This window comes from Falco punctatus (genome assembly GCF_963210335.1).
Source record: "Falco punctatus genome assembly, chromosome: 5".
In the NCBI taxonomy this organism is placed as follows: Eukaryota; Metazoa; Chordata; class Aves; order Falconiformes; family Falconidae; genus Falco; species Falco punctatus.
This window is the reverse complement of record NC_137584.1, coordinates 61813527-61840527: the sequence shown is the minus strand read 5'-3', so window position 1 is coordinate 61840527 and position 27001 is coordinate 61813527. Positions and strand designations below refer to the sequence as shown.

The following is a 27001-nucleotide window of genomic DNA, read 5'->3' as shown; positions in this document are numbered from 1 at the left end:
TAATGAGCATCTCACCTGCAAGCCTAAGAGTTGGAAAGTAGCTTCCAGTGTTGTAATACTGTGACTGATGAAAGTGTAGTAAAAGTCACCATGAAAGGTTGCAGATTTGTCACTGGTGCTTGTCACACAGTATAATTCTGGATCATTAGTCAAAATCAGGTTGGTTCCCCGCACATCTGAGCTACTCAGCTTCTAACAGAGACTGATCAAAACAATGACCCATCAATTCCCCCTTAATCAGTTCTATTTCTTTAGCCAGAAAGCTTATTATGTTTATGTGGGATCTGAACATGTGACTTAAAATGTTTTATATTAACTGGCTGGCACACAAGTAGTTCCTTTTATAAAATATAGAATTCAGGAGCACGTAAATGTGCCTACTATCTTTGGCTAAAGATAGTTACCTACGGTGTTCACAGTAGATAGGTACAAACTGATTCTGAGGGCATCAAAGCAGTGCCTTTGTCTTGCTCCGCGTGTGTAAACTGTCATGTACATGTCTCGTACTCCTGAATTTAATTATAGTGCCATTACCCTCTCTTGACCCAAGCAGTTAGGCACAATTCAGGGTCTGTGAGTAGTTGTTTTGCTGGGGAGAAGAAGGTGTTGCTGGAGCAAGGCATCTTTGTATACAGGGGACACAACTGGAAGGGCTAATAATGTTTCTGCTACTTGATTCCATGAAGCAGTTCAGCATTTTCTTACCTTTTCCTGTAATGAAGAGCAGACATCACATAGTTATGTGTTCACAGAAGTTTAATCTAACTAAATATACCAATTGTTTCAAAGAGAAGCCAGCTCCCCATATTAAAATTGAAGACTCTTTCTTTGAAACACTATTGGCCACTTTCATGCAATATAGCACCTTTAGGTCCTGTACACTAATGTAGCCTGAAGAAGGAATTTTTCAGCAGCAGGGCCATTTCCCAGCATTCTGGACACAGCACTGGTCAAAGTTTGGTTGGCATCCACAAAGTGATTGAAGATGGGGAACATGTGTGCTAATACCACTGGAGGTGTAAGTCTCATATTCATAGGATTTACAGGGAGCAGTACAATTCTGAAGAAGGGAAAACACTGGTGTGTAGGACTATGCTGAACATACAGAACAGTACCCACAAGTGAATGTGCCCTTTATTGACATGCACTGATCTCAAAATAATATAGTAGCAAAAAGCTGTGGTATTTGCTTTTTATTTTATGTGTAATTGCCAATATATAAATATGTGTTGATGATTCATGTTAGTTCATGCTTCAGCTCTAGTGCAGGGCTTTATCTCCAAGAGGATGTTCAAGAAGTAGGCTGTTGTTTTCTAGAACAGTTTAGCAAGAGTGCTTAATATTAGACTGTAACATAAAATAAACCCAGATAATGCCTGTTGGACAGCAAATGAAGGGCTAAGGTGTCAGGGCAAACAGTGAAGTAAAGAGTTGGCTAAGTATCCGGCCATGGTGGAAAGAGAAGTGTAGTGGGTTGGATGGGGTTAAAGCAGAGAGGAATTGTATATCAAAACAAGAGAAGAAATTAGTTGACAAGAGTTGGGGAAATAGCTACTACCCAGCAAATGAAGATAATGCTGTCTGGTGGAATCATATAACCATGGAATAACCTTCCTTGTAACGGAACCCTGAAGGTCGTCTGGTTCAAGCTCCTACTCAAAGCTAACTTCGAAGTTATGTCAGGTTGCTCAGGAACTTGTACAGTTGACTTCTTATCTCCAAGAATTGAAACGCTAGTCCTGCTGGGCAACCTATTCCAGTGTTTGACCAATATTTTTTTCTTTATATCTAATCAGTTTCCCATTGCAACTTGTGTCCATTGTTACTCATCCTTTTGTTGTGCACCTCCACGAAAAGTCTGACTTTTTTTCTGTAACTACCCATTAGGTAAAGCAGCAAATTTATTGTCCCATCCTCCTCCCCAGCTTAGCCTTCTCTTCCTCGCACTGAACAAGTGCTGGTGTTTCAGCACCTCCTCTTACATCAGGTGCCCCAGCTGCCTGACCGTTGTGACAGAGCTCAGTTGTACTCCAGTTTGTCCATGTGTCTTATTCTGGCCAGGCCAAAATTGGATACAGTACTCCAGCTGCTGTCTCACAAATCGTGTCCTTCAACTTGGTGGCCAGACTCTTACTAACAGAGCCCTGGATGCTGTTGGCCGTCTCTGCTGAAGGACATACTGCTGACTTACATTCAGGATTATGTCCAGCAGGACTCCAAGGTTTAATTCTAAAAAGCAGCTTTCTGTCCAGTCAGCTCCCAGCCCATACTGTTGCATGTGGTTATTCCACCCCAGGTGCAGGAATTCAGATTTACTTTTCTTGAACTTCACGAGGTTTCTCTTGGCCCTTTTCTTCAGACTACCTTGTGTTGGAAACTTTGCTAAAGTCAAGGTATGTTACACCTCATCCTTTCATCCATTCCCTCTCCTTTATTTACTGAGCCAGTCATCTCATCATAGAAGGCAGTCAGTTTGGTCAGATATGGTTTGCTCTTGAGAAGTCTATGCTGGCTTTTTCCAATCATGTCCTCATTTCCTGCAAATGGCTTCTGGAAGATTTGCTTCATAATCTTCCCAAAGGTTAGCATAAGGCTGTCGGCTATAGTTTTTGCTCTTTTTGAAACTGGATGTTGCATTTGTCTCTTTTCAGTCATCAGTGACCTCCTCCAATCACCACAGCCTTTGAAAGATCATTGTGATTCCTATTCTTCAGTGACTCTGGCATCACTAAATGGCAACTTCTGGCAAAGTTGGTTTTGCCCCCCTTTGTTTCGCAGGTCATAATGAATCACAGACCACAGCATATTGTTTTATGCTTATTTTGTATCAGATAGGCAATACTATGAAAGCAATGTTCCTGCATTACGTTTATATCAAAATTCATTTGCCAGAACAAGAGACATTGCAGTTTGTTTTCATGATATTCTTCAGGAATTACTGATAAAAGAGATATATGCCTTATGCATGCAAAGACACTTATAATGTAGTTATTTTGTAGACAAAATAATCTTATTATTCTGTACACAGTATTAAATTTGCCACACATCAGCAGCAAGAAAATTAGAATTTCCAGGATGCAACTTTCTAGACCAGATTAATGTGGAAGTCATTCAGTTCCTGCAGTTTTACTATTATGCTTGCTCTTCCACATGCCACCTTTTGTACTAGGTACTTTGTTTTTCAATCTGTGTAATGTCATGTTATATACTTGTTTAAAATATTGTCCAGACTAGCATGCAGAGTTCTGCACAGCAGGAGTTATATGGAAATCACAGATCAGAGGGTGATTAGCTAAGTGAAGACCTAGCTGGTGAGATACCTAATCTCCAAGGGTATGTTTGCCTGGAATGGGAAGAGATGACTTGTTGCCACCTTAAAATTTTCAGGACCTGGAATTTTGATGCTAATGTACAATGCAATACTTATACAATGTTGAAAGTGGACTTTTGCAGCTTGTCCCATCCTTTGTTTTGTGACTTTCATTGCTGTGACTATTTGATCTCTCACCGTGTAACTAATCGCAGTATTCTTTCTCCCCAAAGCCAGTCTGTAATACCTATTTATTTGACACTGCAGAGCTGCTCTGAAGGGTGAATAACTCAGATACCTCATTAATCATTAAAGTTCAAAAGCTTTCAGAATATTAAGTCAGAAGAGTACAAGAGGATTGAACATATAGGGGGGTGAGCACTTTGGTATATGGAGAGCTGGAAATAAACCAGCGGAAATTGTACCCTATCATGTCTGATTACTGCCCTGAAGATCGTTCAGATTCACAGGCACAGGGATGATGCCAGAGTGGATTAGCAAAGTCTGATTGCATTTGGTTCCTACAGAGATTTTTCGTTATAAGGTTATTCATGTTGTTGTGTCCAGCATTTGAATTGAATGGGTAGCGGTGATTTAACTTCTGTTCTCTTCCATGAAATTTTGCCTTCTCTTCTCTTATAGGGCAATCATGGAACACAAAGAGCTGTTGAAAGTTCCCTGGGATTGGCAAATAGGTAAGAAAAGACTTTACCTCATTGAAGATAGTTGCTGAAGGAAGCGTGGAGACAAGCAATGTTTGGGGAGGCAGGCACAAATTTTCACAGGAGCCAATGTTTGTGACTTTGCCGCCAGTTACTGCCAAAGGCTGAACTCCATACCTCGACCTTTCTTAAATGATCTGTCCTTCCATTACCATATTATGCTTTCCTTGCGCCATTAGGTTAAGCATATGAATGCCATAAGATAATTATTCAGACAGCCGTGAAGTAAAACAATAATGGGGTTCCAGTTCTAAGATTCAACGCAACGCTGGGACAAATTAATGAGGTAGTCATTAAGAGCCAAACCTTTTCAATGAATGCCAAAGAAAGAAAATGGAACCTAACATAAAAAAACACAACCAAACCCAAAAACGTACTTGCAGTGCATATTATAGCCTCATAAACTCATTTCCAAGGGGAGCATTTCTGTATACAAATGGTTAATTGCTTTCCAAGTAGTCTTGGTGGAACATAGCAGATGTGTCTTTTAGACAAGTTTAGGTAGCATTGTGCACAATGAAGCTTTTATGGTGTTTTGCGAAGCAGTGGGTTGCATTTTCCCATTTCAATTTGGAAGCTGAGTTTATGATCTAAGACTCCCTTCTAATTAGTCCGACAAATTATTTGCCTTAAAAGCAAAACAACATTTTGCAGAGCCCCTGTAATCACTCTTTTACTATTTATGACAATAGAAGAAATAAAAGAATACTAATAGTGTAGAGCTGATGTACTTAGCAGGGGATTCAAGCTTTGGCAAACCATTGACAATAGCTTGTTGCTTAGTTTCAGAATGAGCATCAAAATGATAGCTCAGAGGTGTGCAAAGGCAACTGGTTTTGTAGGGAATCCCGGAGGACAGGTGATAGAAGTTCTGGAATACACTGTGTTTTCCTTAATTCAGAATTTCTTCTCATCATTATAAACCTTAATAAAGGCAGCGCGTCTTTCACAAAACACTGCATGCACTTAAAAGTCTTGGACATTTGATGGTTGAGCTGTAAAGCTAAATGACAAGTCAATTTAAAGTATCCATGGAGAAACATACTCAACTGCGTACTATAAGTGTATTGGCCTTCTTTAATCTGAGATAATTAGCATAATTGCATCAGTATTTGTTTATACTTCATAATAAGGAGCTCAGGGACATAATTAATCTGGTACTGATGGAACTAGCAGTGGTCATAGTGAATTATCTACTACCCATGTAAATGTCATACATGCTACCATGGGAGTTCTGTTGTAACTCAGTATTGGTGAAACACACTATTAAAATAAAGTCTTACTTGGTCTGTCGTGCCATTAAAATGTCATTGAAAGTTAGTCGCTAATTCTGAAGAGTCCCTATATGAGTCTCCTCATAAAGAGGAGATCATCTCATCTTAGCAAGAGCATCATAGATATGTACTTGTTTTGGTAGAGCAATCATTGGAAATGCAGTGTAGTTGAACACGGATCAAATGGTGACAGTTATGTGTAGTTCTGTGTTCTTCCCTGGCTTACACTGCACTCGGTGTGCTTTCAATTGCATTGGCAGTGATACAAGGTTGTCAAGTAGTGATTGACAAATCTATGTCAGGGTGTTCACAGCCTTGTCCTGAATAGTTATCCGCTGTGACAGACTCAAACCTACAGTCCAGCAGAGTTAAATCATCAGCCCTCTGAATGGTAGTGATAAAGTCACAGCAGGCAACCTAATAAATATCTCAGGGTGGCCTGTTGCCATCTGCCATAATTGTGCTATTAAGAATGGATTAGCTACCTTTCAACTGATGTAAAATGCAAGTGATTTTTTAATATAAAGATCTAAAGCCAATCTGTTATGTCTATCATGTTTAAAACAGGCTGTGGCCCTCCTGGTTCTAATTTTGGAAATTCCCCCGATACATAGCATCATCTTAGTACACTTAGTATAAATCAGTGTAGCTCTGTTTGAATCCTTGAAGGTTTAAGTATTAATACTTACAGGCAACCTGACTGAAAGGAGAATCATTATACTGTTCTGAGTGAACGGTTTCATATGAGACGGTGACACGTTTTGTAGAGTGATAGATTAAATAACAACAAACAAACTAACATCAGTTTTATTTAAGCGAAAAGCCATTTGAATCTCCAAGGAAGTGTCCTTTGTTACAGAGGTTTTGAATATTTCTGAATGGTCTTTATTCCAAGAAGACAGTATTAAAATCATAACAAATTCAATTTCATCCCAGTGGAATGATAGCTGTTGGAGTAAAAACACAAAGGCCAAAACATGCAACATTCAACCAGCATGCTCAGGAGCTAAAGGCAGAAGTTCCAAAGGCATGTTAGTCCTAGTGGTACTGGGGCTACTTTAGAGCAGTCCCTGGGGGCAGATCCTGCCCATCTGTATGAAGATGCCTAGTCTTAAGAGAAGTGGGGAAATACTGAAGGACTGGGACTTGTTCAGCCTGTAGAAGAGAATCACAGAATGGTCAGGGTTGGAAGTGACCTCTGGAGATCATCAAGTCCAACCCCCTGCTAAAGCAGGTTCTCCCAGAGCAGGTTGCATAGAATTACGTCTAGGTGGGTTTTGAATGTTTCCAGAGGAAACTCCAAAACCTCTCTGGGCAGCCTGTTCCAAGGCTCTGTCACCCTTGAAGTAAAGTTCTTCCTCATATTCAGATGGAACTTCCTGTGCTGTAGTTTGTGTCTGTTGCCCCTTGTCCTGTTGCTGGGCACCACTGAAAAGAGCCTGGCCCTGTCCTCTTGGCAGTTGCCCTTAAGATATTTGTTGACATTGGTAAGATCCTCTCTGAGTCTTCTCTTCTCCAGGCTAAACAGCCCCAGCTCTCTCAGCCTTTCCTCACAGGGGTGATGCTCCAGTCCTCTAATCATCTTCATAGCCCTCCACTAGACCCTCTCCAGTAGTTCTGTGTCTTTCTTAAGAGAGAGAAGGCTTTGAGGAGTTACCTACAGGGAGGTTATCAAGAGGACAGAGCCAAGGTCTTCACAACAGGGCATGGCAGGGGAGTGAGAGGCGACAGGCAGAAGCTGAAATGAGAGTGAATTCAGACTGGATAAAAGGAAAATCTTCACACTGAGGACAGGCAGGCAGTGGAGTAGGTTTCCCAAAGAGGTTGTGTAGTTCTCATCCTTAGAAGGTTCAAGACCAGGCTGGGAAAAGTCCTGAGCAACTTGGTCTGGTTTTGAGCAAGGTTTGAACTAGAGACCTCTGAGTTCCTTTCCAGCTTGAATCACCCCACAATCCTATGAACCTAAGTGCCCAGTTCAGACACTTATGAGGCATTCACACCTAACCAGGCAGAACTGGTGACCTTACCCATCAGGGTGAACACTGACAGACAAGATGGGATTCCTTCCACCAGCTTTACATACCTGGGATGTGGACATCTGATTTATATAAATAGACTCTCTTTATCATCAGCATCAATAAACAGGCATGGCACAAATCATACTGTACTAAAGGTGGTGTCTTAAAGAGGCTGATCTTAAAAGATTGTCATATGCACCCTTACATTTCCCAGTCTCTTCATTGACCACCAACCCTCAGTACGTGTCCAGAGTTAGGTGGAATGAATCCCACCCACGGCTGCCTTCATGCATGTTAAGCCTTCAGTTAGGACAATGCCAGCACATGTGAAAGCAAACAGTTAGGATGATGAACTTCTCAGGGTTTAACACAGACGAGCTGATCAGCAGGTTGTTACAAAAGCACCTCCTGACTTGCCAGGTTGCTTCCTTCCAGTGCCTGCTACAGGCAGTTGGTGCTGGTGACCCGGTGCCTGGTTAGATGTGGATCCCAGCACCTGCGACTGCAGCACTAGTGGCGATTCCCAAGGCTGCCATTTGCGCTGCAGGGGTACCCAAAGAAACTGAGGCCCAAGCCTTTGACTTAAAACATATTTTTAATCAGAAGACTGGCCCTCTAAGAGGCAATATCTGAAAATCATATGATGTTATTTCCGGTTTGTTTTTTGTCACCACTAAATGCCATCCAGCTGGTGAGTATTACATGTATTTTAAGGTGTAAATGAAATGCTACTTTACAATCACCTCGGATAGGACAGCTACAGTTTAAGCAATTTTCCACTGGAACTGGAATGCCCTTTGGAAAAGCAGCCTGTGAAGGGTGTGAAGTTGGCTGCCGAAGAATGTGAACACCAAGGCAATACCATAAAATTGTGCTGTCAATTGGGAGCAGAACCCAGCAAAGCACCTGGATATGTGTGGTAAATCCAAACTCAGAGGGCCTCAGTGGACCAGCTGGTGATTTGCAGACTGTACTTTGAGAATGCTGACTTTGGGTCCAGAATGACTTTTGCGCCTGACTTGTTCTTGATTGAAACCTGGAAGAAAAGCTGTTGTAATGCTCATGTATGCAAACATTTTCTCATTGACAAAAACTACACTCCACTTGATGCAATCATTTACCTACTACATAAGAGTTGCAGTTTGCATAAAGCGATTCTTTCCGGTGCTGCCTAAGACTGATTCTGTTGTTACCCATATGCAATGCATATACCCATATACAATACCTTAAAAATTTGTTACCTGTTAGTAAAAGCAGTTCTTCTCAATATTATCCATATTCTGAATATAAATTCCAATTCATTATCATGCCATAACAATTGATATACGGACACTGACATATTGTGACTGCTGTGTTTGTTTCGGATTGATGTACCCTTCCATTCAGATGCTTCCAAGGGACTCAAACTGTCACAGCTGATCTTGTCCTTTGGATAGCTTTCCTAAAGAGTTGTTAACTAAGTGGATTCACAAACAGATACAAAACATACAGGCTCCCCCCGCCTTCTAATTCTTTTCAGGACTCGGGCAATCAGATTTTTCTGCAAGTTTTAGTCAACAACAACATGCTCTGAAGAGCTGGTGTGAATCTAAATTTAGGCTCGTGCGCATATCAGCTGGGAATTCTGCAGCATACCGCAGCCTAAGAAGTATCATTTACATGAGAGCAGATGAGTGAAGTGTTTGCTGGTTTTTTAACTTCATATTGATTAATTTGCCTTGGGATTTATCATGTAATAATTGAAGCAATGAATTTTTTCCTAGTAAGTTATTTAGGTTTTAAAATTAAATTAGGTTTTTACTGTAATGTATTTTTATTATATTAGCGTCTAACAATCCAATTTGTGTGAGGCACTCTGTAAACATGTAGCAAGAAAGAGTCTCAACTCCAGAAAGCCTTATTAAAGAAGGCAGACAAAAAGGGGCAGAAGAAGAGAGGTGCAAAACTGTGAAGCAATTTGTCAGGTTTGTTGGTAAAATAGGACTAGGACCTCTATCACCTGAGTGCTGTCCTCATGCGTTCATCCATTGGCTCATTAACTCCTCTGCAAATAGTGTTGCGTTCATCTTGTGGGTCCATTCCCAGGAAGCTATTGTGTGCTCTATCCCATTCAGATGAACTCAGGTGGTGTTGGAGACATTCAGCTCCTTAAGAGACTAGATTTGAGGTATCTGAATGCATCATTTAATCCAAATTTATGTTGGACTTGAGGTATGCACTTATAAGACACTGATTTAAAACAGTGCTGATATTATGGGGACCACAGAGGAAAGACCTCCTGCTCACTGCTGATATGATTTTCACTGGTTTTCTTATATATTTAGAATTATGGTTTTAGTCTCTCTCTATATATATGTGTGTACCTTAATAATTTGATCCCATGTTTCTTTGAAAAAGCATTATTCTTTTCTAAAAACACAGCCTTTTTCCTCCCAATGCGAGCCATTTCTGCAGGCTATGAAAGGTCACTGTGCTTCTTGTTTCTCTTCTGCAGGTTTGTTGTATGTTGGCTTTAGTGCCTGTATGTTTGGCCTCTACAGCTTTATGCCAGTGGTCATAAAGAAAACCAGTGCTACAGCCGTCAACCTCTCCCTCCTCACGGCTGACCTCTACAGCCTTTTCTGTGGATTATTCCTCTTCCACTACAAGGTATGTGGAAATGAGAGATGTGTTTGGGTAGCAGCAGTATGCCTGAAGAAACATCAATGCAGAACAATGAAACAAAACAACCCTCCAAACTTTGTTAGATCTACACAGTAAAAGAGCAGATATTTTTTTTTTTAATACTTCAGGCTTCCCACACCAAACCCAATTCTATTTTATGATTTGTAGTTTTTAAAGAGAGCTCATTTTGGTCTTGTTGTTACTAGTTTTAAGATTTGAGTACCTGTTGGTCAGAAACTGTTTCACTAATTTAATTTTATTTATCAGAGATAACTTTCAATGGCTGTAACCAGACCCAGGGTGGCAGCATAAAGGGAAGGGCTTTTCCAAAAATCCCATAGACTTTTTTGCCCGGGAACAAGGTGTTTCATTCATACTGATTCTGAATTTATAGTTTGTAATTGTCCATGAATTAAACCTTTCTCGTTAGCTAAACCAATGGCTTGCCTGGTAGTGTAAATGCCAAAATATACAGCAGATTTGTGTTGACGTTAAACTTTTACCTCTCAGGTCCTCTAATATTTAAAACATTGTGTTGTACAGGCACACATTTGCTCTCCAGTTACAAGGAATGGCACTTCATTATTCACAAGTATCCCCCACAGTGTCCATCATATGAAAGCAGCATCAAGGTGCTGGAGGTGATTGCTTTGTACCATCATTTATTCATAAAAGGAAGGTTACTTGATAGCTAAAATAGTGGCCCAAAGGAGTGTTAGATAAATGAAAGCATTAAAATTCTGAATAGCTAACCAACTCAAATCAGACTTTGTGATACTAATGGTACCTGAATTAATCTGAACAAGACAGTGAAAATTCAAAGCTTCAGTCTAACACAAAATTGTTCCTTGCTATTGCATTTTGGTTTGGTTTTATGGCTTTAAGAACTCTGCAGACAGAAGAAAAGCAAGTATAGCAACAAAAATTTGACTGAGAACACAATGTAGAGGTTGCATAATTTTCAACCTCATTGATGCCCTCTTTTTCTACAGTAAGTGCATGTCAGCCCTCAACCCCAGTGGCACCCTGGCCTCCCCTTAAGACCTGTTCTGAAAAAATTCTCAGGAAGGGAAGGCTCAGAATTGGAAGGTTTCTTGGTTGAAAGCAAGGCCTCATCATCTGTGCTGATACACTGGTTGAGTTCCACCTCTGACGTAGCTGGTGGTCCCTTCTGCCCCTTACTCATCTGATTAGAAAACTGAAAATCTCATTCTCCTATGGTTAACTGTATCATGCAGTATTCTTCATAAACTCTTATCGAACTCTTACTTCAGCCTGTTTAGGTTTTTTACCTCCACTGCTTTGCTTGGGAGACTTACTCTAACAATTACAAACCTTCTTATTTCTAGCATAAATTTACTTGTGGCTGGTTTTGTCCCACTCATTTTTCTGCCAAGAGTATCACTTAGTATGAAGAATTCCCCTGTCTCCATAGCATTTTACTCCATTAGTACATTAACAGACAACAGTCATATCCTCTCTCAGCCCCTAGTTTACTAATCAGAGCAAGCCCTTCTCTGCACCTCATCTGGTTGGATTTCATCCTTCATGAGATTGTCCCTTCAACCTGAGAAGTAGGAAAGGTCCCTCCAGCACCTGGTGCAATGCTCTTGTCTCTCCATTTCTCCAGAAAGCCTGTTACCCCATAGATGGTAAAACTGTATTTACATTTTTCATCACTGCTTTTCCTTTGTGGTTTGTACTCAGCCTGCAATCGATATAACTCATGTGTGTCTCTCCTTTGTTCTTCCCAGCTGAAGTGCTGATGAGAAGACCTTTGTCAGGGATTTGTGGAAGGGCCTTTACTTGAAATGTAGCATCAGTTTCCCAAGCTGTCAGTGTCTCCTTTCATACCCTTCAAACTTAGGTTGCAGAACAAATTTGAAAAGAGAGACTATATTCAGAGATCATCTAGATTTAAAAACCCACTTAGTTATCTGCTTATTTCTTTAGTTATCGTGGTTTTATCCTTAGTCAGATCACCTCCTCCTTTTTCTTTGTGGTTTACTATCTGCTATCATTTTATATGAGGAATTAGAACTGTGAAATGTGCGACTTGCACTCAATAATGAAGTCTAATATGTTAACATTAAATGATCTAAATTAATTCCCCTCCTAAGACTGTGTACACTTGCTTGTTTTCCAGCTTCTAAAAAGCTGTTTCATTCCCAGCCCAGCTGTATGTCTCCATCAGATATGCAGCTCCTTCTGCTTCTGGCTGCACTGGCCAATGGGCACAGCCCCACTTCACTGGGAAGCAAATGGTTTTATGCTGAATTAGGATCAACTGGGTGGTTTAGTGCCCCTTGCAGAATATAATTTTATGAGGCTTTCAAGAAACAGTTATGATTTTTGCCCTGTGCTGCTACTTTTATCACCAGACAGGTTTATTGCACCTATAGGAGTAAATCTATGAAAATCCATGGAAACTGCAGGAAATGAGTTTAACTGTGCTTTAGAGCCTCTGAGACCAAACTAAGAAGAAGATTGTGTTTGAAGTATTTTGATTCGTTAGCATTTCATTTTTTTACAATACAGACTTGCAACATCATGATATGCAGGACAGTGAGTTTATAAACAGCTGCATTTATATTCTTACCCCGTATGCAGATATCTTTGTAGTGCATTGAACGGTTCCCAGGCCCATAGAAGCTAGAAAGAAATACAGTATGTTTGACACAGCTCTGGTGATATACTTGCAGTTAAATATGTTAATTGTTCAAGGTGTTATTGTATTGAAATGTAATGATTTATGACTTTCATTTTTTTCATATAGTCATAGATTGATGACTAGACTGTAGTGCGTCATTCTTAAAATTATCTGTACCCTTCAAATAAAAGTTCTCCTTTTAGTTCTTCTGTAATCAGTAATTGATTCCAAATATTCCAGTGGATGGGGAAATGTGTCTGGCCTCTTTGGTGGCTGAATGTTGGCCGCTGCCATAGCATTTAAGTATACAACTCTGTATCTTCAATCCTTTTTTTAAAATTTCACCATATTGATACATTTTATAAAATTTTTATATTTTAAATTTTCCTAGCTATCTTTTCTCATTTCACCTTCTTCTTAAGCACTATTATGTCCTGCTTTGAAAAACAAAGGCCATCAGTCCTAAAACTTAACTAATTATCATCATCATCATCATCGTTGTTGTTGTTGTTGTTACGTTATCCTCTGCTATCATATTCATCTTAACCTCTTGTCTTTCAAACTCATCTTTTGATTTGAACTTCGCCTTGATTTCTTTGTTCCATGAACCTCAGTGGTCCAGGAGTACAAAAGCCAGCCTGCATAAAGCTCTGTCCCACCCCACACAGTCAGGAGCCCCCAGTGCCCTGGCCCCAGCGCAGGGAATGAGCCTGTGCAGCAGAGCCAAGGGGCTCCTGCTCCTGCGCTGGCTGGTTTCACCCATGCTTTCTGTTGATAGGCATGATGGTAAGCAGCTTTGGAACCAGACAGTAGGATACGATACAAGTGCGAGATGTGCTTTGTAGAGGGATGTCTAGGCATAGCATGGAGGAAGTTTAATGTTCTGAGTAACAGGACTGTCCTTGCCCTGTCAGAGCCTGTGATAGCCGTTCTTTGTCATGGATACACTGACACCAGTAGTGCTGGGAAATAAAGGGCCAGCTCTCTGGGTGTATAGGGTTGGAACTTTTGTATAACTTCAGCTGGGTTTTGCTTAGGAGGTATTCTTTTTTACATTTTATTCTCAGCCTTAGCTTTATTTTTATGTGATTTTTTTAAACTTCATACTCTTCATTTGAAAGCCGTATGTTGTGCTTTAGTCATTCAAGCAAATTGAGTTCTCACTAAATAATCTAAGCAGTTTATTTTATGTTTTCCACCAGCTAGAGCATGCATACTGATTGTGTTCTGCACCAGCAGGTCGAGTCACACCATATTATATCATTACCTAGCAAGCCAAGTACAATCAATTATATTCTGCCTTGGAAAATTCATTCATTATTTTATCCAAGATGCAGCTATAAAAATGCAGACTTTCTGGATAGAGTAGCAATTTCCAAATGAAGAAAATGCATATATTTCATAATAAATTAAGGAAGTCATATATCATGATTCAGAATGGTGGACAGTGTCTGTGACAAAGGACTTGGATACACAGATAAACATGATCCTCAAAACCTTTTAGCACCAAAAATGTGAAATAATGCTAGCTGAAACCTCACTTGCTGACACTTACTGATGTTTCTAAAAATGACTTTTCCTTGCTAATTCTAACAGCAGAGTCCCACCAATGGAAGGGTGCAGATAACAGTCTTCCCATTACATCAAAAAAAAGAGCCACGTAGGAGTCTAGGTGTGTCTTTGGTCACACTTGAATATATATTCCTGTGACAGAAAAGGCCACATCTGCTCACCCTTTGTCTGAGGGTGCAGGATGCTGTACACTAAAAATGCTGTGAAGTAAAAATACAAAAAAGTATAGAAGCTGGAAAATTAAATGACTCTTACAGATGTTGCACAGTCTGACAGTAGATTTTTAACAACGCAGCACAGATATGGCAGCTTTGTGAAAATACTGCATTGTTAAAAGGATATCTCTTCCTTTCACAGTGTTATCTTGCAATAGTTTCATTAGTTACAAAGCATGAATAGTGAAACATGGATACTCACTGTTTTGGAGCTGTCAAAAAGAGCATAAAAGATGCGGCATTTGTATTGCAGAAGTTACAATGAAAGCTTCAATATCAATTAGATTTCTTCAGACACTAGCTCATCATAAATTTCAATTTTTGTAGATTGTTTTCAAAGCTTTTAGCTTGGGATTTTTTTTTAATTTTTTTGGGGTGGGTTGTCACATGTTAAAAGACTGCTCACAACAGAACTGGTTAGGAGTTTTATATCAAAATACTTTTTTGTTGGAAATGCCTAGTTATCAAAACAGCAATGCAAAGTGAAAACCTCCTGTTTTCAGTATGCTCCCAAGGAAACACAAGCCGGAAATTCTCAGTCCCCGACTGTTGTTTTGCCCATTCATCTATGAGCTTGTAGCAGCACACATTTTCCAATGTTTTCAGATCTCAGTTGGAAGATCTCGGGCACAAGAAAACACGAGTTACACAGCTCATGGATTCTGTAAGCCAGAGAACAAATCTCAGTTCTGCATTAGGCAGCCCAGAACCCCAAGAAGGAGCTTTTAAGGCTTCCAGACATCTGCCATGGAGATAATCCTGACAGCTGCAGTAGCAGTTGCCAGAATTTCTGGCAAGCATACTTTGTTTTAGGAACAACAGGTATAGGTGTTTTATAATAGAAGCAAATGCAGGATTTCTGTTCTTGAAAGAGCTTCAGTTTCTATTTTGCATCTCAGTTTAGAATTTTTTTCTTTTCTTTAATTACGGAACAATAATTTGGTTTCCTAACCAGAAACTAGTTCATAATTACAGCAAGAGAACAGCCAGGAGCTGATCTACCTACCTATGCATGGGTTTATATTCCCTTAAATATGTAATTTAGATTTCTTAATATTCTTAGTGAATGCCTGCTTGACAGGGTTTACTGACAACAGCACTGTTCTGTGCCTTGCTACTCCACACCTGGTTGTCACCTCATAGTATGTTTTTTGGGGTTTTTTATCAATGATCATCTGGTCATAATATTTCTTTTCTTTCTCCACTTCTCCCTCCCTATCATGTGTAACTTTTTAATCAAAAAGGGGTTTTTTTATTAAAAAAGACATGTCATGGTATCACGTCTTCCTGCATAGCTTAAGTGTTAAAATGTTAAAAATTTTGTTTGCAATTTCAAAAGAGCTTTTTGGTTTGACATGGTTATACTCTTTTTAAATATGTGCATAAGGTAGGTAGGCAGGTAAAGTTTCGTTTGTATAAAAGGTGTTTGAAGCCAGTTGAAACTCACGTAATCACTAAACCGAACCAATTTCAGACTGAAGTAAGGAGTAGTTTGTACTGACAGACCGACCAGTCAAGGGGAAAAAAGCACCACTGTGTGACTAAGTTCTGCCTTTGGTCATATTGAACAGCAAATTGCCTAATTGATATTGGCTCCCCAAAAGAAAACATGAAATGAAAAAAGAATGTAAATGTTAATTGTAGTAAATAAATGCGTAAACTCAGCCTGTTCACAGACAGTCCCCGGAGAAAGAAAAGAGACAGTATGCCTGCCTGTGTAATCTACTTAATTGGATGGTCAGACTTGCTTGCAATGAACCACTTAAGTGCTCTGACCTACAAGGCACTGGGAAAGTGGTTTACTTACCTTATAGTGAGAAGTTGTTATTTTTCAAACAAAATCATGAACAAAGGTTTTAAGTCCTCACATGGAACTTATTAGATTCTTCTGTTGTTTTGTTTTTTTTTTATAAAAACCAAAAAGGAACCACAGGACTGTAAGTTCCCATTTCTCTGTATGGATGATGTTATGCTGAGGGTCAGTATTGCTTTCAGTTACTATGAAATACTCCTTCTTCAGTGTCTTCAACAAAGAATCATCTTTGGAGAATGAGTTGAACATAGATATATGAACAGGAATATATTTTGACTTCTTGAAGAAGTTAATTCACTTCACTGTCATGGGACCTGAATTTTCACCACCTTGCAGAATATAGAGTCCATCATCCCTCAGTCTTCACTGCTTTCTTAGCAGGGGTAGATAAGGGGGAGCGGTGTTTAGGGAGCTAGTGTGCAATGGTTAGGGAATTGCGGGGCGGGTCTGTAATTCAGGATGCTGCTTCATTTTATTTGTAATTTGAAGTCACTGCTGTCCACAGTCAGAAAGGCTATAACACTAGTCTCTTGTGTACCCACCTCTGCCCCTGTACTCAACGATGCTCCAGACACAAGCACTACAGCAGCCAAATGAGGCGACAACATCGTACTGGTGGAAAATGCAACGATATCCTTATGTTTAGCATAAGGCTCACAGCCATCAGTCATTTTCATTTGAAGTTAATATTTGGATATTCTTTCTTTCTTATATTGTGTTTCAATATAAGGAAAATGTTGTTCAAAGATCTCTTAAATATACCACAGAGTACATTATGAAGTTTAATTCTTGCATTCTGAAGGAAATAAACAGTGTTTTGGAAAAAGGAGTGAAAAGTCATGTGGAAGGTAAAGGTGAAGTGCTTTAAAATTCCTACCAAATATGAAAGTGCAGTCATATTAGCAGAAATCTTCCTGTTATTGGAAATACTTAACTCCAGAATGATAAATCTTCAACAAAAGTGTATGGGTTGTAAAGGTGCTCGTGAGCATGGACTGAAAATGGAAATTTGGGGAGCTGAGCAATAAACAACAGAGAACAAGCAAGTTTTTGAATGAACTGCAGAAAGCAAAAAATACTGTAATAAACACTGCCTTTTTCTTTATTACAAGAAAAAGTGAAGACAAGAAAACATAACAAAGACATTCTCCTATTGAAAGAGCTGGATCTTACCAACAACATAATTTTTCTAAATGATACTCAGTGAATACTAAAACAAAGACCAAGAGGCCAAGTTTCATAACTACTGCGGGGGGGGTAGTCAATGAGAACCTCAGCATTTCCCAAGTCAAGCATACTTTTGAAGACAAGGGAGTACGATGAATGTGTCATGCTACATACTTTGGCAATAATTTGCAACCCAAGGGAGATAACAAAAAAAAAAAAAGTCATGAATTAGCAAAGCAGCAGCTACATTCAAAAGCTTAAATGTTACTGAAAACGTTCGATTTTTAAATTGCGATTCTTCAAATTAAATGCCATTTCCACCTTAGCATATGGAAACAGAGGCTAGAAGTCCCCTAGAGATGTAGACAGAATAGTCTTTGAAAGCAAATGGTAAGGGTTAAATGCAATAGCTGCATTATAAAATTGGAGATTTCTTATGGAATTGAGTAAGTCCTTGTTTCCTGAAGTTACCAGAAAAGAAGGTAGAGTATTTAGGATGTGTGTTAAGAGTTATGCCTGGCCATCCACATAGTCCATGAGCAACTGGGAAGAAACATAGGTAAAATTGGAAATTAATTAATTTTTCTGTTTTGATTAACTAAGTGGATTGAAGTGCTTACTCCAGTTATGCCTCCTACCAGCCAAATCAATGATATACAGGGTTAAAGCATCCAAATTACATTCTATTTCCTACCAAAATGAAGGAATGGGTCAACAGGCAGACATAACGTCACTCAGAGGACATCACTTCTACATGCTTTCAATCTAAGCAGTAAGGTATTTTATTAACTGCTAAGAAGTCTTCAAAAAGCATCTTCTTTTTGCCTAAACTCCCCCTTCCCACTAAACTGGAAGCTTTCAAACCCATGATACAGGATAGATGCTTGTCATTGGCACTGCTGCCAAGCAACTTATCTGAATTAACTGGAGTAAACTTCTGGAGTTATTCCCACCACTTACATGTGTTAAGTTTAGAAGAAACAGTATCTGTTCTTTCAGGTGTTTAAAAGATTCATAATCAGTCTGAAGGAGATTTGAAATAGCTTTGACTTAAAATAATCTGGATTTTATATCTTAAGTACAAGAGGAGAATGTGTAGGGGAGAGGTCCAGATGCAACTGGACAAACCACCCTTTTTAAAAAAGTGTTAGAACTGGAGAGAGAGAAAACAAGGAATAAAGAATAATCACAAAAGCAAACTGATACTGTGCAGGTGAAAAAGAAAAAGGGTTAAGTCTAGCTGCTGTAAATGATAAACCAAGCTTGGCAATGAAGAAGAAAGTGAAACAAACAGCAAAAATTTCTTGTATAGGAAGAGAAGAAATAGTTTTGGTGTGCAAAGACAGCAGAGGCCAATATTGAACAACCTTTAGTTTGGCACCAAAATGAATCCGGACCTTCTGTCACATTCAGTAAGGATGAGAGTTAAATATGAAGACAATGCACAATAGTTAATAGAAATGGTAATTACTAAGTCAGAAGTAGAAACAGAACACAATAATCTGAATACTTTCAAGTTTGGGAATATAGACAGTTGAAAGAATTGTATGGGAAGTAGGCAATAAACTAAAATGAGAAGCAGACACCAGGGAGCAGTGATTAGGGACATGGAGATAAATGGAAAATTGGGTAAAATGAAGCCTAGTTCACAAAAGGTAAATCATCCAATCTAGATGTAGTGTCTGTCTGATAAATTAACAGATTTTTGTAGACAAAAGTCCAACGGTAGATCTAATCTGTAAGGCTTTTGTGTGGTGCAGTGTAGGAAATTATCAATTAAGCTGAGGAACAGGATTAGCACCATAAAGACTGGAAGCTAGGTAAGAAACTGGCTAATGAGGATAAAGGACAAGGCAATATGCTGAGAGAAACAGCTTGCTATAAGGAGCTTGCTGATGGAGGTCCCAAAAGTTTGGTCTGAAGACTGGTCTTGTGTAGAAACCGTAGTAATAGCTTTGGCACCCTCAGTAGGAAGAAGGATTAAAATAATCAGGCAACAAGAACTGGATGACATTGAGAAATGCTGTGAAGCACAAAATGCAAGATAATTTCTGTGGCGACAGATGGGAGGAATTTGTGCATGGTTGTGGCAAAGCTGTTTCTGGATTGGGTCAGTCGAAGTATTTCTAGTATTGATGGGGAAGTGCTAGTACCATCGGACATGAGAACTTACTGTCTCAGGACAGCACTTTTCTAGCTATAGCTACAGAGTTTTTTGTTCAGCTCAAGGGGCCAAACAGAGCTTTTTCTCTTATGTGCTCCAAAGCCTTGACAGAGTAAGCATGTGTCCGCTAACAATGTGCTGAATGTGCAAAGCCTAACCACGGAGACCCCCTGATGCAAACCAGCCATACTGCGCTCCCTCCAGACAGCGAACACAGTCACTCGCGGCAAGGGTAACTGCAGCTGCATGTTCATTGCTTCCCAGGGTAGGAGTTCTACCCGTTTGTATGGCTGAGAGAAAAGAACGCCATTCTGGGAGGCGTTCACTGCAGGAATATATTGTTAGATTTAGCAGAAAAATAGAAACAAAGGATCCAAGATGAATTAATTATTGTAACCTTGGTTTTGAACGCACTGAACACAATTAGCCTCATATACTGTAATAATCAAGTACAACAGACAGCTGCTACTATATTAAAATACACACAAAATCAGAAAGACACATGGCAGCTGACAGCTGATAGAGCAAACCAGCAAAGAATATTGAAAGGTAAAAGTGGGGAGATTTTTATAAGCATTTCTGTCGTGCTCCTCCTTCTTGTATTAACGACATTTAAAAGGATAACTGCTTTACCACTGTCTTGTCAAGTGATTGACATAAAATAACCAGAAACGAAGCCCCCTCATCTCACAGTAAGGATGCTCACAGGAATTTAGAGCAGTGCATTATAAGTGTTTTAACTTCACATAAAAATCTCTCTGATGTAGATAAGATTAAAACAGATTGAAGGACTCATTCTACCTTGCACTTTTTAATTAAACAAACTGCTGGTACCGCAGGGGTACTGAACACAGGCTCATTTTTTCTCCACATCTGATGGCAAGAGGCAACAAAGGGAAACAGAAGAGAAAGCAGCGTTCCCTTCTCTCCCAACACCCAGGAAAGGAAGATCAGCCATTTCAAGCAAACATTTTGCCCTAATAGGCATGTATTTAGAAAAGACAGCCTGTTATGAAATTTTTCTAATGATACCATTTGAGAAGCATGAAATCATGCAGATTTGTTCAAAACCAGTATTTGCCTTATAGCTGCCTACATCAGACTCAAGAGATATTTCTCCAAATGCTATCAGTTTTCTCTGTAAGTTTGTTTTATTCCACCAATGAATTCCAGGAAAACGATGACGTTTCCCAGATTTTAACAGAATTTCTGGTGACAGGTTTCCAATAACCCCCTCCTGACTTTTCTCCCATGTAGATAACCTCAACATCTAAGAGCTTAGGACTTTCCTGTTCACCACTGTCTTACCAGTTAAACTGCCCACCAGCAAATGCCATGCAAGGACTGAAACAGAGGGTGTTGCTATATGACAGAAGTCATGGACCACTATGTTTTACCTAAGTAAAACATACAAACACTAGAACAGGATCTTTGAGAATCAACTGGAAAATAGAGAAAATGTGTCATACGATTACTTCACATTACAATTTCTATGCAACATTTGCTCTTCAGCATGAGCTGTAGTAATGGACAGCATTTCATCAGAGTTAGGGCACATTGAGGATGCAAGCAGGCAGCAGGAATTGAAGAGTATGGTCTTTCTTTCATGTGTGAAATGACAGAGGCAAAACTTCCTTTGGCTCCTTTGTTTTCACCAAATGGCAATGAAACCAATGTCAGGTTTTCACTGGTTTTGAAGCAAGCCAGATGCTTCTGGCTGGCATGAGCAACAGTGATGTGTTGAGACATGCCTGCAGCTGAAACCTCCTTCATCCAGTGAAAAGCTGCTTATGTGACTGCCAATGGACAGTAAAAAAAAGAAAAAAGATGTGGAAGAACTAGCTACAAATTTCACTTACCATCCCAACAGAGTTCGGAGGGCAAGATAAGACCTTAAGTCATCACTTAAGACTATATCCTTACAGTTTTCCTTGGAAGTAGCCAGGGGTCAATAAAATGTGAAGACAATGTAATCCTGCTGGTAGCGGACAGACCTGCTGCCCAGAAGTTGTCATAGTTACTGAAGCTGCCCAGCACCCCTTGATACTCTTCTCGGCAAAAGAACAAACACTTCTGCTCAGACGTTCAAGCTCCTGCAGCTGGAGAGCTGAGAAGGCATGCTAAACCATATCCCAGTGGTTTGGGTCCCTTTAGGGATCTCTAGATTAAAGATCTGAGACATCTGTCAGGACATAGAAAGGTTCAGGTAGATGAGTTTTATCTGTTTGAATGCAGTCTGGAAAACTTACTGCAGCCCTTCTGGTGTTTGGTACCATTTGGGTTTTACAAAATACTGTTTCAGTGTTGGTGGCTGCCCCAATTTCTGTTGATGACAAAGATGTATCATCACCTGCCTAGAGCTTAGTTCTATAGTCCATTTAGAAGGGTATCTATATATTCCTAGGAAATATTCTGCCCATAACTGCCACCTGGGATCAGCGATCAGCTAAAGGTCGGGTCTTTATCTCTCACCCCCGAAGGCAGACAGCAGTAATTGAGGCTGAGCCAGCAGATTGTTTTCGCCATAGAGCAGTGCAGATCCTGAAGCCCAAAGGGACATCTTCCTGGCAGACTGGGACAAAAATAGTCAGCAACAGACTGACTGAGTCACAGTCCCAACCTAAGACAAATTTGGCCTGCTCCTTGTGAGTCTGGGCCAAGGGAGTCACCAGAGAGCACTGTGAGCTGTGACTAGGATGCTGGCTCCCATTCCTATTAATAAAGTAATATGTCTATAATATCTAGCTACGCGAGTGGAAGCACTCTGCACATTCAGAGCTCTCAGAGCCCTCACCCTTCCTGGTACTGCTGGTACTGCTGCTGGCTGGAGAGTGTGTGCATCCCACAGCACAGCTTCTGCACTTGGTGATGGTGAACTTCATTTGCTATATTGGAGGCAAAAATAGAAAACTGTGTGAAAAGAAGCTCAGTCCCTCGATCAATTCATCAAACTGAGTGGAAATGTCTGTTTGCTATATAAAAGATAATGAGAGAAATTTGGTTTAAACTCCCTTCACTCATCCTGCTCAGGTACTCATGTGTGAAATTACCCAGGGGGAAAAGACATAAGTCGGTGCAGGAACCCCTGTCGGCATTAGCTTTGATGGGCTCTGCGGCGTATGCTACAAACTGAATTAGTTCAGAAAACAGAGAGGTTCATCAGACTGCACAGACCCACTGATTGGAATAAGACAGCGGTGGGAACTGCCTGTCTGGAGAGCACACAGGGTGTCAACACAAATGCGGGGCTAAATGAATTCCACCTGATAAATATATTTTTGTCTCTCCTCATCAGTGCAATTCTGAGGAGATCGCATCTCTCTAAGGTTTAAAATCTGAATAAATAGAGCTGATCTCTTTATTCATTTTTGTGAAAATGTGCAGAATTTCTAGACGAGGCAGGGGAAAAGGTAGTTATTCCATTTCATACTTTATCACTCAATATGTGAAACATGACAATTCTAATTTCTCAGTTAGTCCTATAACAAAAAGTTCCTTTTAAGGACTTACAGAGCACAGTTGGGTTGCCATAGGCTAGGAGCTGGGCTTCACGTTTCCTACCAAGAGATTCAGTCTATGGCTGCTGTTGTGAAATACAAATGGAACTGGACTGCTGCAGCTCCAATAGTCTGCTCCAGCAAAAACCAGCTCCAATAGTCTGCTCCTGCAGACTATTTCCAGTTCAATGGACCGAGTAAAAGGGAATTTGCATTTTCATAACCATTGTAATAGCCGTCATGATCATTATCATGATAGCTGAGTGAAAAACCAAAATTAGCAAATCATTGTGTTTCTTTGTGTAGGCTTTCTGCAGACTCACATCTGTCTCGTTTTGTCACTTTGGATATTGTTTCACACTAGTGTCAGTGGTAACATGGATGTGGACATCTGTGACAGTCAGAACTACTTGTCTGCAAATTCCCTCTGCAGCAGTCAGTCAGTGCAGCGTTCCGTAGCTGGGGGTGCAGTGATTCTGCTATGCCCTTTCTTCCTGCTTTCCCTTCTAAATTCATGATCTGTGTACTGAAGAATGACTCGCTCTCTCCAGACCCAGCCACCTATTTACTGCCTTCTGAACAGTTTTTCTTTCTATTTTTCTTCTGCTGTTACTGTCTTATCACTATTCAAGATAACAAAATCAGATGCGCTGTTTGTTCCCCATCAAGAAGTTTCTTTTGCACCTGCCTTTTCAAGTGGATTACTTTAAAGCATAGGAATCTCAAGTGGAAATATAGAAGGGTTTTAACAATAATGGTTTAAGGATATAAGAAAGACAAGTTTTGCACAGAGACAGAATAAGTAGAGAATAAGAACTAGTGGGGAGTAAAATTTGAAAGGTTTAATAGTTCATTCTGGATTTTTAAAAATCCTAAGTTTTGAGGAGCCTATATATTCATCTTCTTAACTTTAGAAATCTTGTGATGCTTGACTTACTCCCAAATGCACAGCTTTGTTTCACTTGGAACAAAAATACTGTGTATAAACTAAATTTCAAATGGGTTTGTAAACTTCATCCGCAATTGTGTGTAGCACTGTTATATTTTATTAAAAAAAAAAAAAACACCAACAACAACCACAAAAAACACTGCAGATGTGTTTGGGTTTTGTTCTTTTTTAATGTAAAGGACTTTGTGTGTGGGTAACAGTCAGACTGATTCTACCCTATATTTTTTGTGGCCAGCTACACTGGGCTGCCACGGTGGTTTTCTGGTGGGGTTCTGCAGTGGCACATAGCGGAGCGAGGAGCAAGACTCCTGCAGCTAAGCCATCAGATGCCATTAGCTCTTCTGCTAAGCCTGACTGGGTGAATGCATTCAAGTACTGGGTCCCTAAGGAGCATCTCTTAGATACATACCACAAACATCCACTCACCTAGAATCATTGCAGGTTTTGATAGACTGAGCAAATCTTTTTACACATGTTATCTTGTTACATTTTTCTAGGGTTTGCTTTGTATGTTAATCTTCAAATCGACAGGCACCTAAAATTTGCATTTTATATGCTGAAAACTAATGGTAGTGTAGTGTAAGCCATTTTCACCACAGGTACTAAATAACATCTAGAGAAGATATATTTTTAATGTCTTCGTAATTTTTTAATGTTTGTAAATAACATTGTGTGTTCCATATTGAGTATTTTCAGTTGAGAAAGCATTTAAAGACACCCAGATGTCAGGTCAGACCAGCCATGGTGAAATCTATAGGGCTGGTTTAACTGTTTGATTTGACTACTGAGTAAGTATTGGCAGATGCTTTTCATGTCAGTGATGAAATTGGAAATGTTGTTGAAACTAAGGCACTTATTTTCGCTCTGCAAAGGATTCTCCTCAGAGGATGATATCCCTATTTTTTATGTAAACCCATCTTTATTCCGTAACCAAGTGTTACTGTCCCTTTTAAATGGGTGAAAAACTGAGGGTCATCTACAATCATTTTGGTTCACAAAAGAAATTTATAGGCTGAAAATCAGTCCCAGGACTTGAGAGTGTTAGATCATTGATTTAATCACAAAGTCATCTGGTCTTTCAATAAACTACCTGATAAGCAAGCTTATATACATATGTACCTGTAAGTGTAGATACAAAATCTATAGTGAAATCATTTAATGATATAGAAACATGAAATTTTTTTTGGTTGCTTACTTTAGGGTGTGTGACAGCCATTAGCTAATCTGAGCTAAACAATTTCTGACTGTGTTACTCTTTGAACAGTATAGTTCAATAAGCAGAATAGTTATCCTGCTTAACATCGAGGAAAGTGGCATTTGGAGTACAAATACTATTTAAAAAGTATTTTTTCTTGTAGGAAATATGTTTCTGTAGAAAATTAGAGATAAGTCAGAAAAAATGAAGAACAATATCATTCTGAAGTAGCTTTTTAGCCAAAGAGAGGAACTGCACACTTCCTGAGAGCCTGCAGTTTGGTACTGCAGTTGTGTCAAGGGTAGCAATGAAAAATGATCTTCCCTCACTTCATTTCTTACAAATAGCCCTTTCTGCTGGTTTTGAGTCTCTCTTGATGTTTATTAATAGTGAGTCTCAGCAGATGAGGTTTGCAGGTCAAGGTGAAAAAAACTCCAAAATCTATATGTAGACACAGCAGTAGAGTGTGCCTGGAAATCCTGTCTTCAATAAAATAAAGATTTCAGCTAGAGTCTGAGGAACACAGTACAGTGAACAACACATTTTGTATTTGATTAACTAAGTCTTCATCCTCCCTTCACGCTGCTGAATTCACTGCCATTTTAATAGGAGGAAAATGCCCATTAATTTCAAGGGCCTTTGGGCCAATCTGACAGAGTATTGACAAAACTCAGAGATTTCTCATATACCTACCGCATAAATTCCTATATTAAACTTACTAACAGCCCTTCTACTTCAGTGCTGCAAAAAACAATTTAGCCTGCACCTTAACTTGTTTCTAAGGAAGATAAAGATGGAATTGTTACAGGGCTGTTAGGATCCAGGTCTCTTTGCCCTAGCTGTGCATAGATTACAAAGACAAATGATTCACAGGCCTTTCTTTAGATTTCCCCCAGCTTCGTCCAAACCTTTTCTCCCAGGCTGGAGGGCTGCCACTGGGCAGGGGGACATTGCCATGGAGGGAATATTATCGGGTGAAAGAGCCCACTGGCAGGAAGCCCCTGAGAGAGGAATGGGAGGTATGGCCAGGAGGAAAAGGCTATGATAGAGCTGGAGCCATGAAGCAAAGCAACAGTGAATTGGTTTTGGCTGGGCAGCGCCTAGAACAAGAAAAAGAGCACATTTAACTGATGGAAGCCCCACTGATTCCTCACAGCAGGACACAAGGGAATCCCAAATCTGGCTGGCACTCTCCTTATACAGGGGAGCAAGCCAACTGGCTGTCCAGTGTGAGAAATTCAGGCATCAGGTGGGAAGGAAAGACAGTGAGAAACTAGGAAACTAGTTCCTGGCTTGGGAAACTAGATGTATTTGACTCCTGAGTTTTGCTTCAGCTTAGTCAAGTCCACTGCTGCCAAGGGTACCCAAGTTCACATGCAAAGAGGAATGGGGAGGGGAAAGTGCTGAGAGCAAAATTAAACCGAAAATGGGGAAAAAAATCAATTGGAAAATGCTTTGAAATTATTGACTTGGGTTTGATTGCCACATGGGGGAGATCTAAGCCTAAACAGTCCTCTCAGAGCTGTGTCACATGGGAGGAATCCTTCAGCAGATGCATGGTGAGGCTCAACACTCTCTTTGTGGCTGGACAGATGGATGATTGCATCAGATCATACTGCCAGATGACACATGAAGACCTGGTGACATTCCTGGAAAAAAGCAGTTAACAGCTGGTGAAGAGCAGAACTCTTCCTACCCTGTAATCCTTCTGACACACTTTAAACTTTCTTCATAACGATCCTTTCCTTCTAAAACATGCATACTAGTTGTGGGAAATGCATACTAGCTGTG

At 39.9% G+C, this 27001-nt stretch overlaps 1 protein-coding gene across 2 annotated transcripts in view; it reads left to right on the top strand.

The window, feature by feature from the left end:
* The window catches only part of SLC35F1 (solute carrier family 35 member F1), a 257831-nt gene that overhangs the window by 221321 nt on the left and 9509 nt on the right, over nt 1–27001 (top strand). For both annotated transcript variants that reach the window (XM_080389531.1, XM_080389532.1), the window contains exons 6-7: nt 3953–4005; nt 9819–9973. In XM_080389531.1, coding sequence (XP_080245657.1) covers nt 3953–4005; nt 9819–9973 — 208 coding nt within the window. The remainder of the gene's footprint in view (nt 1–3952; nt 4006–9818; nt 9974–27001) is intronic.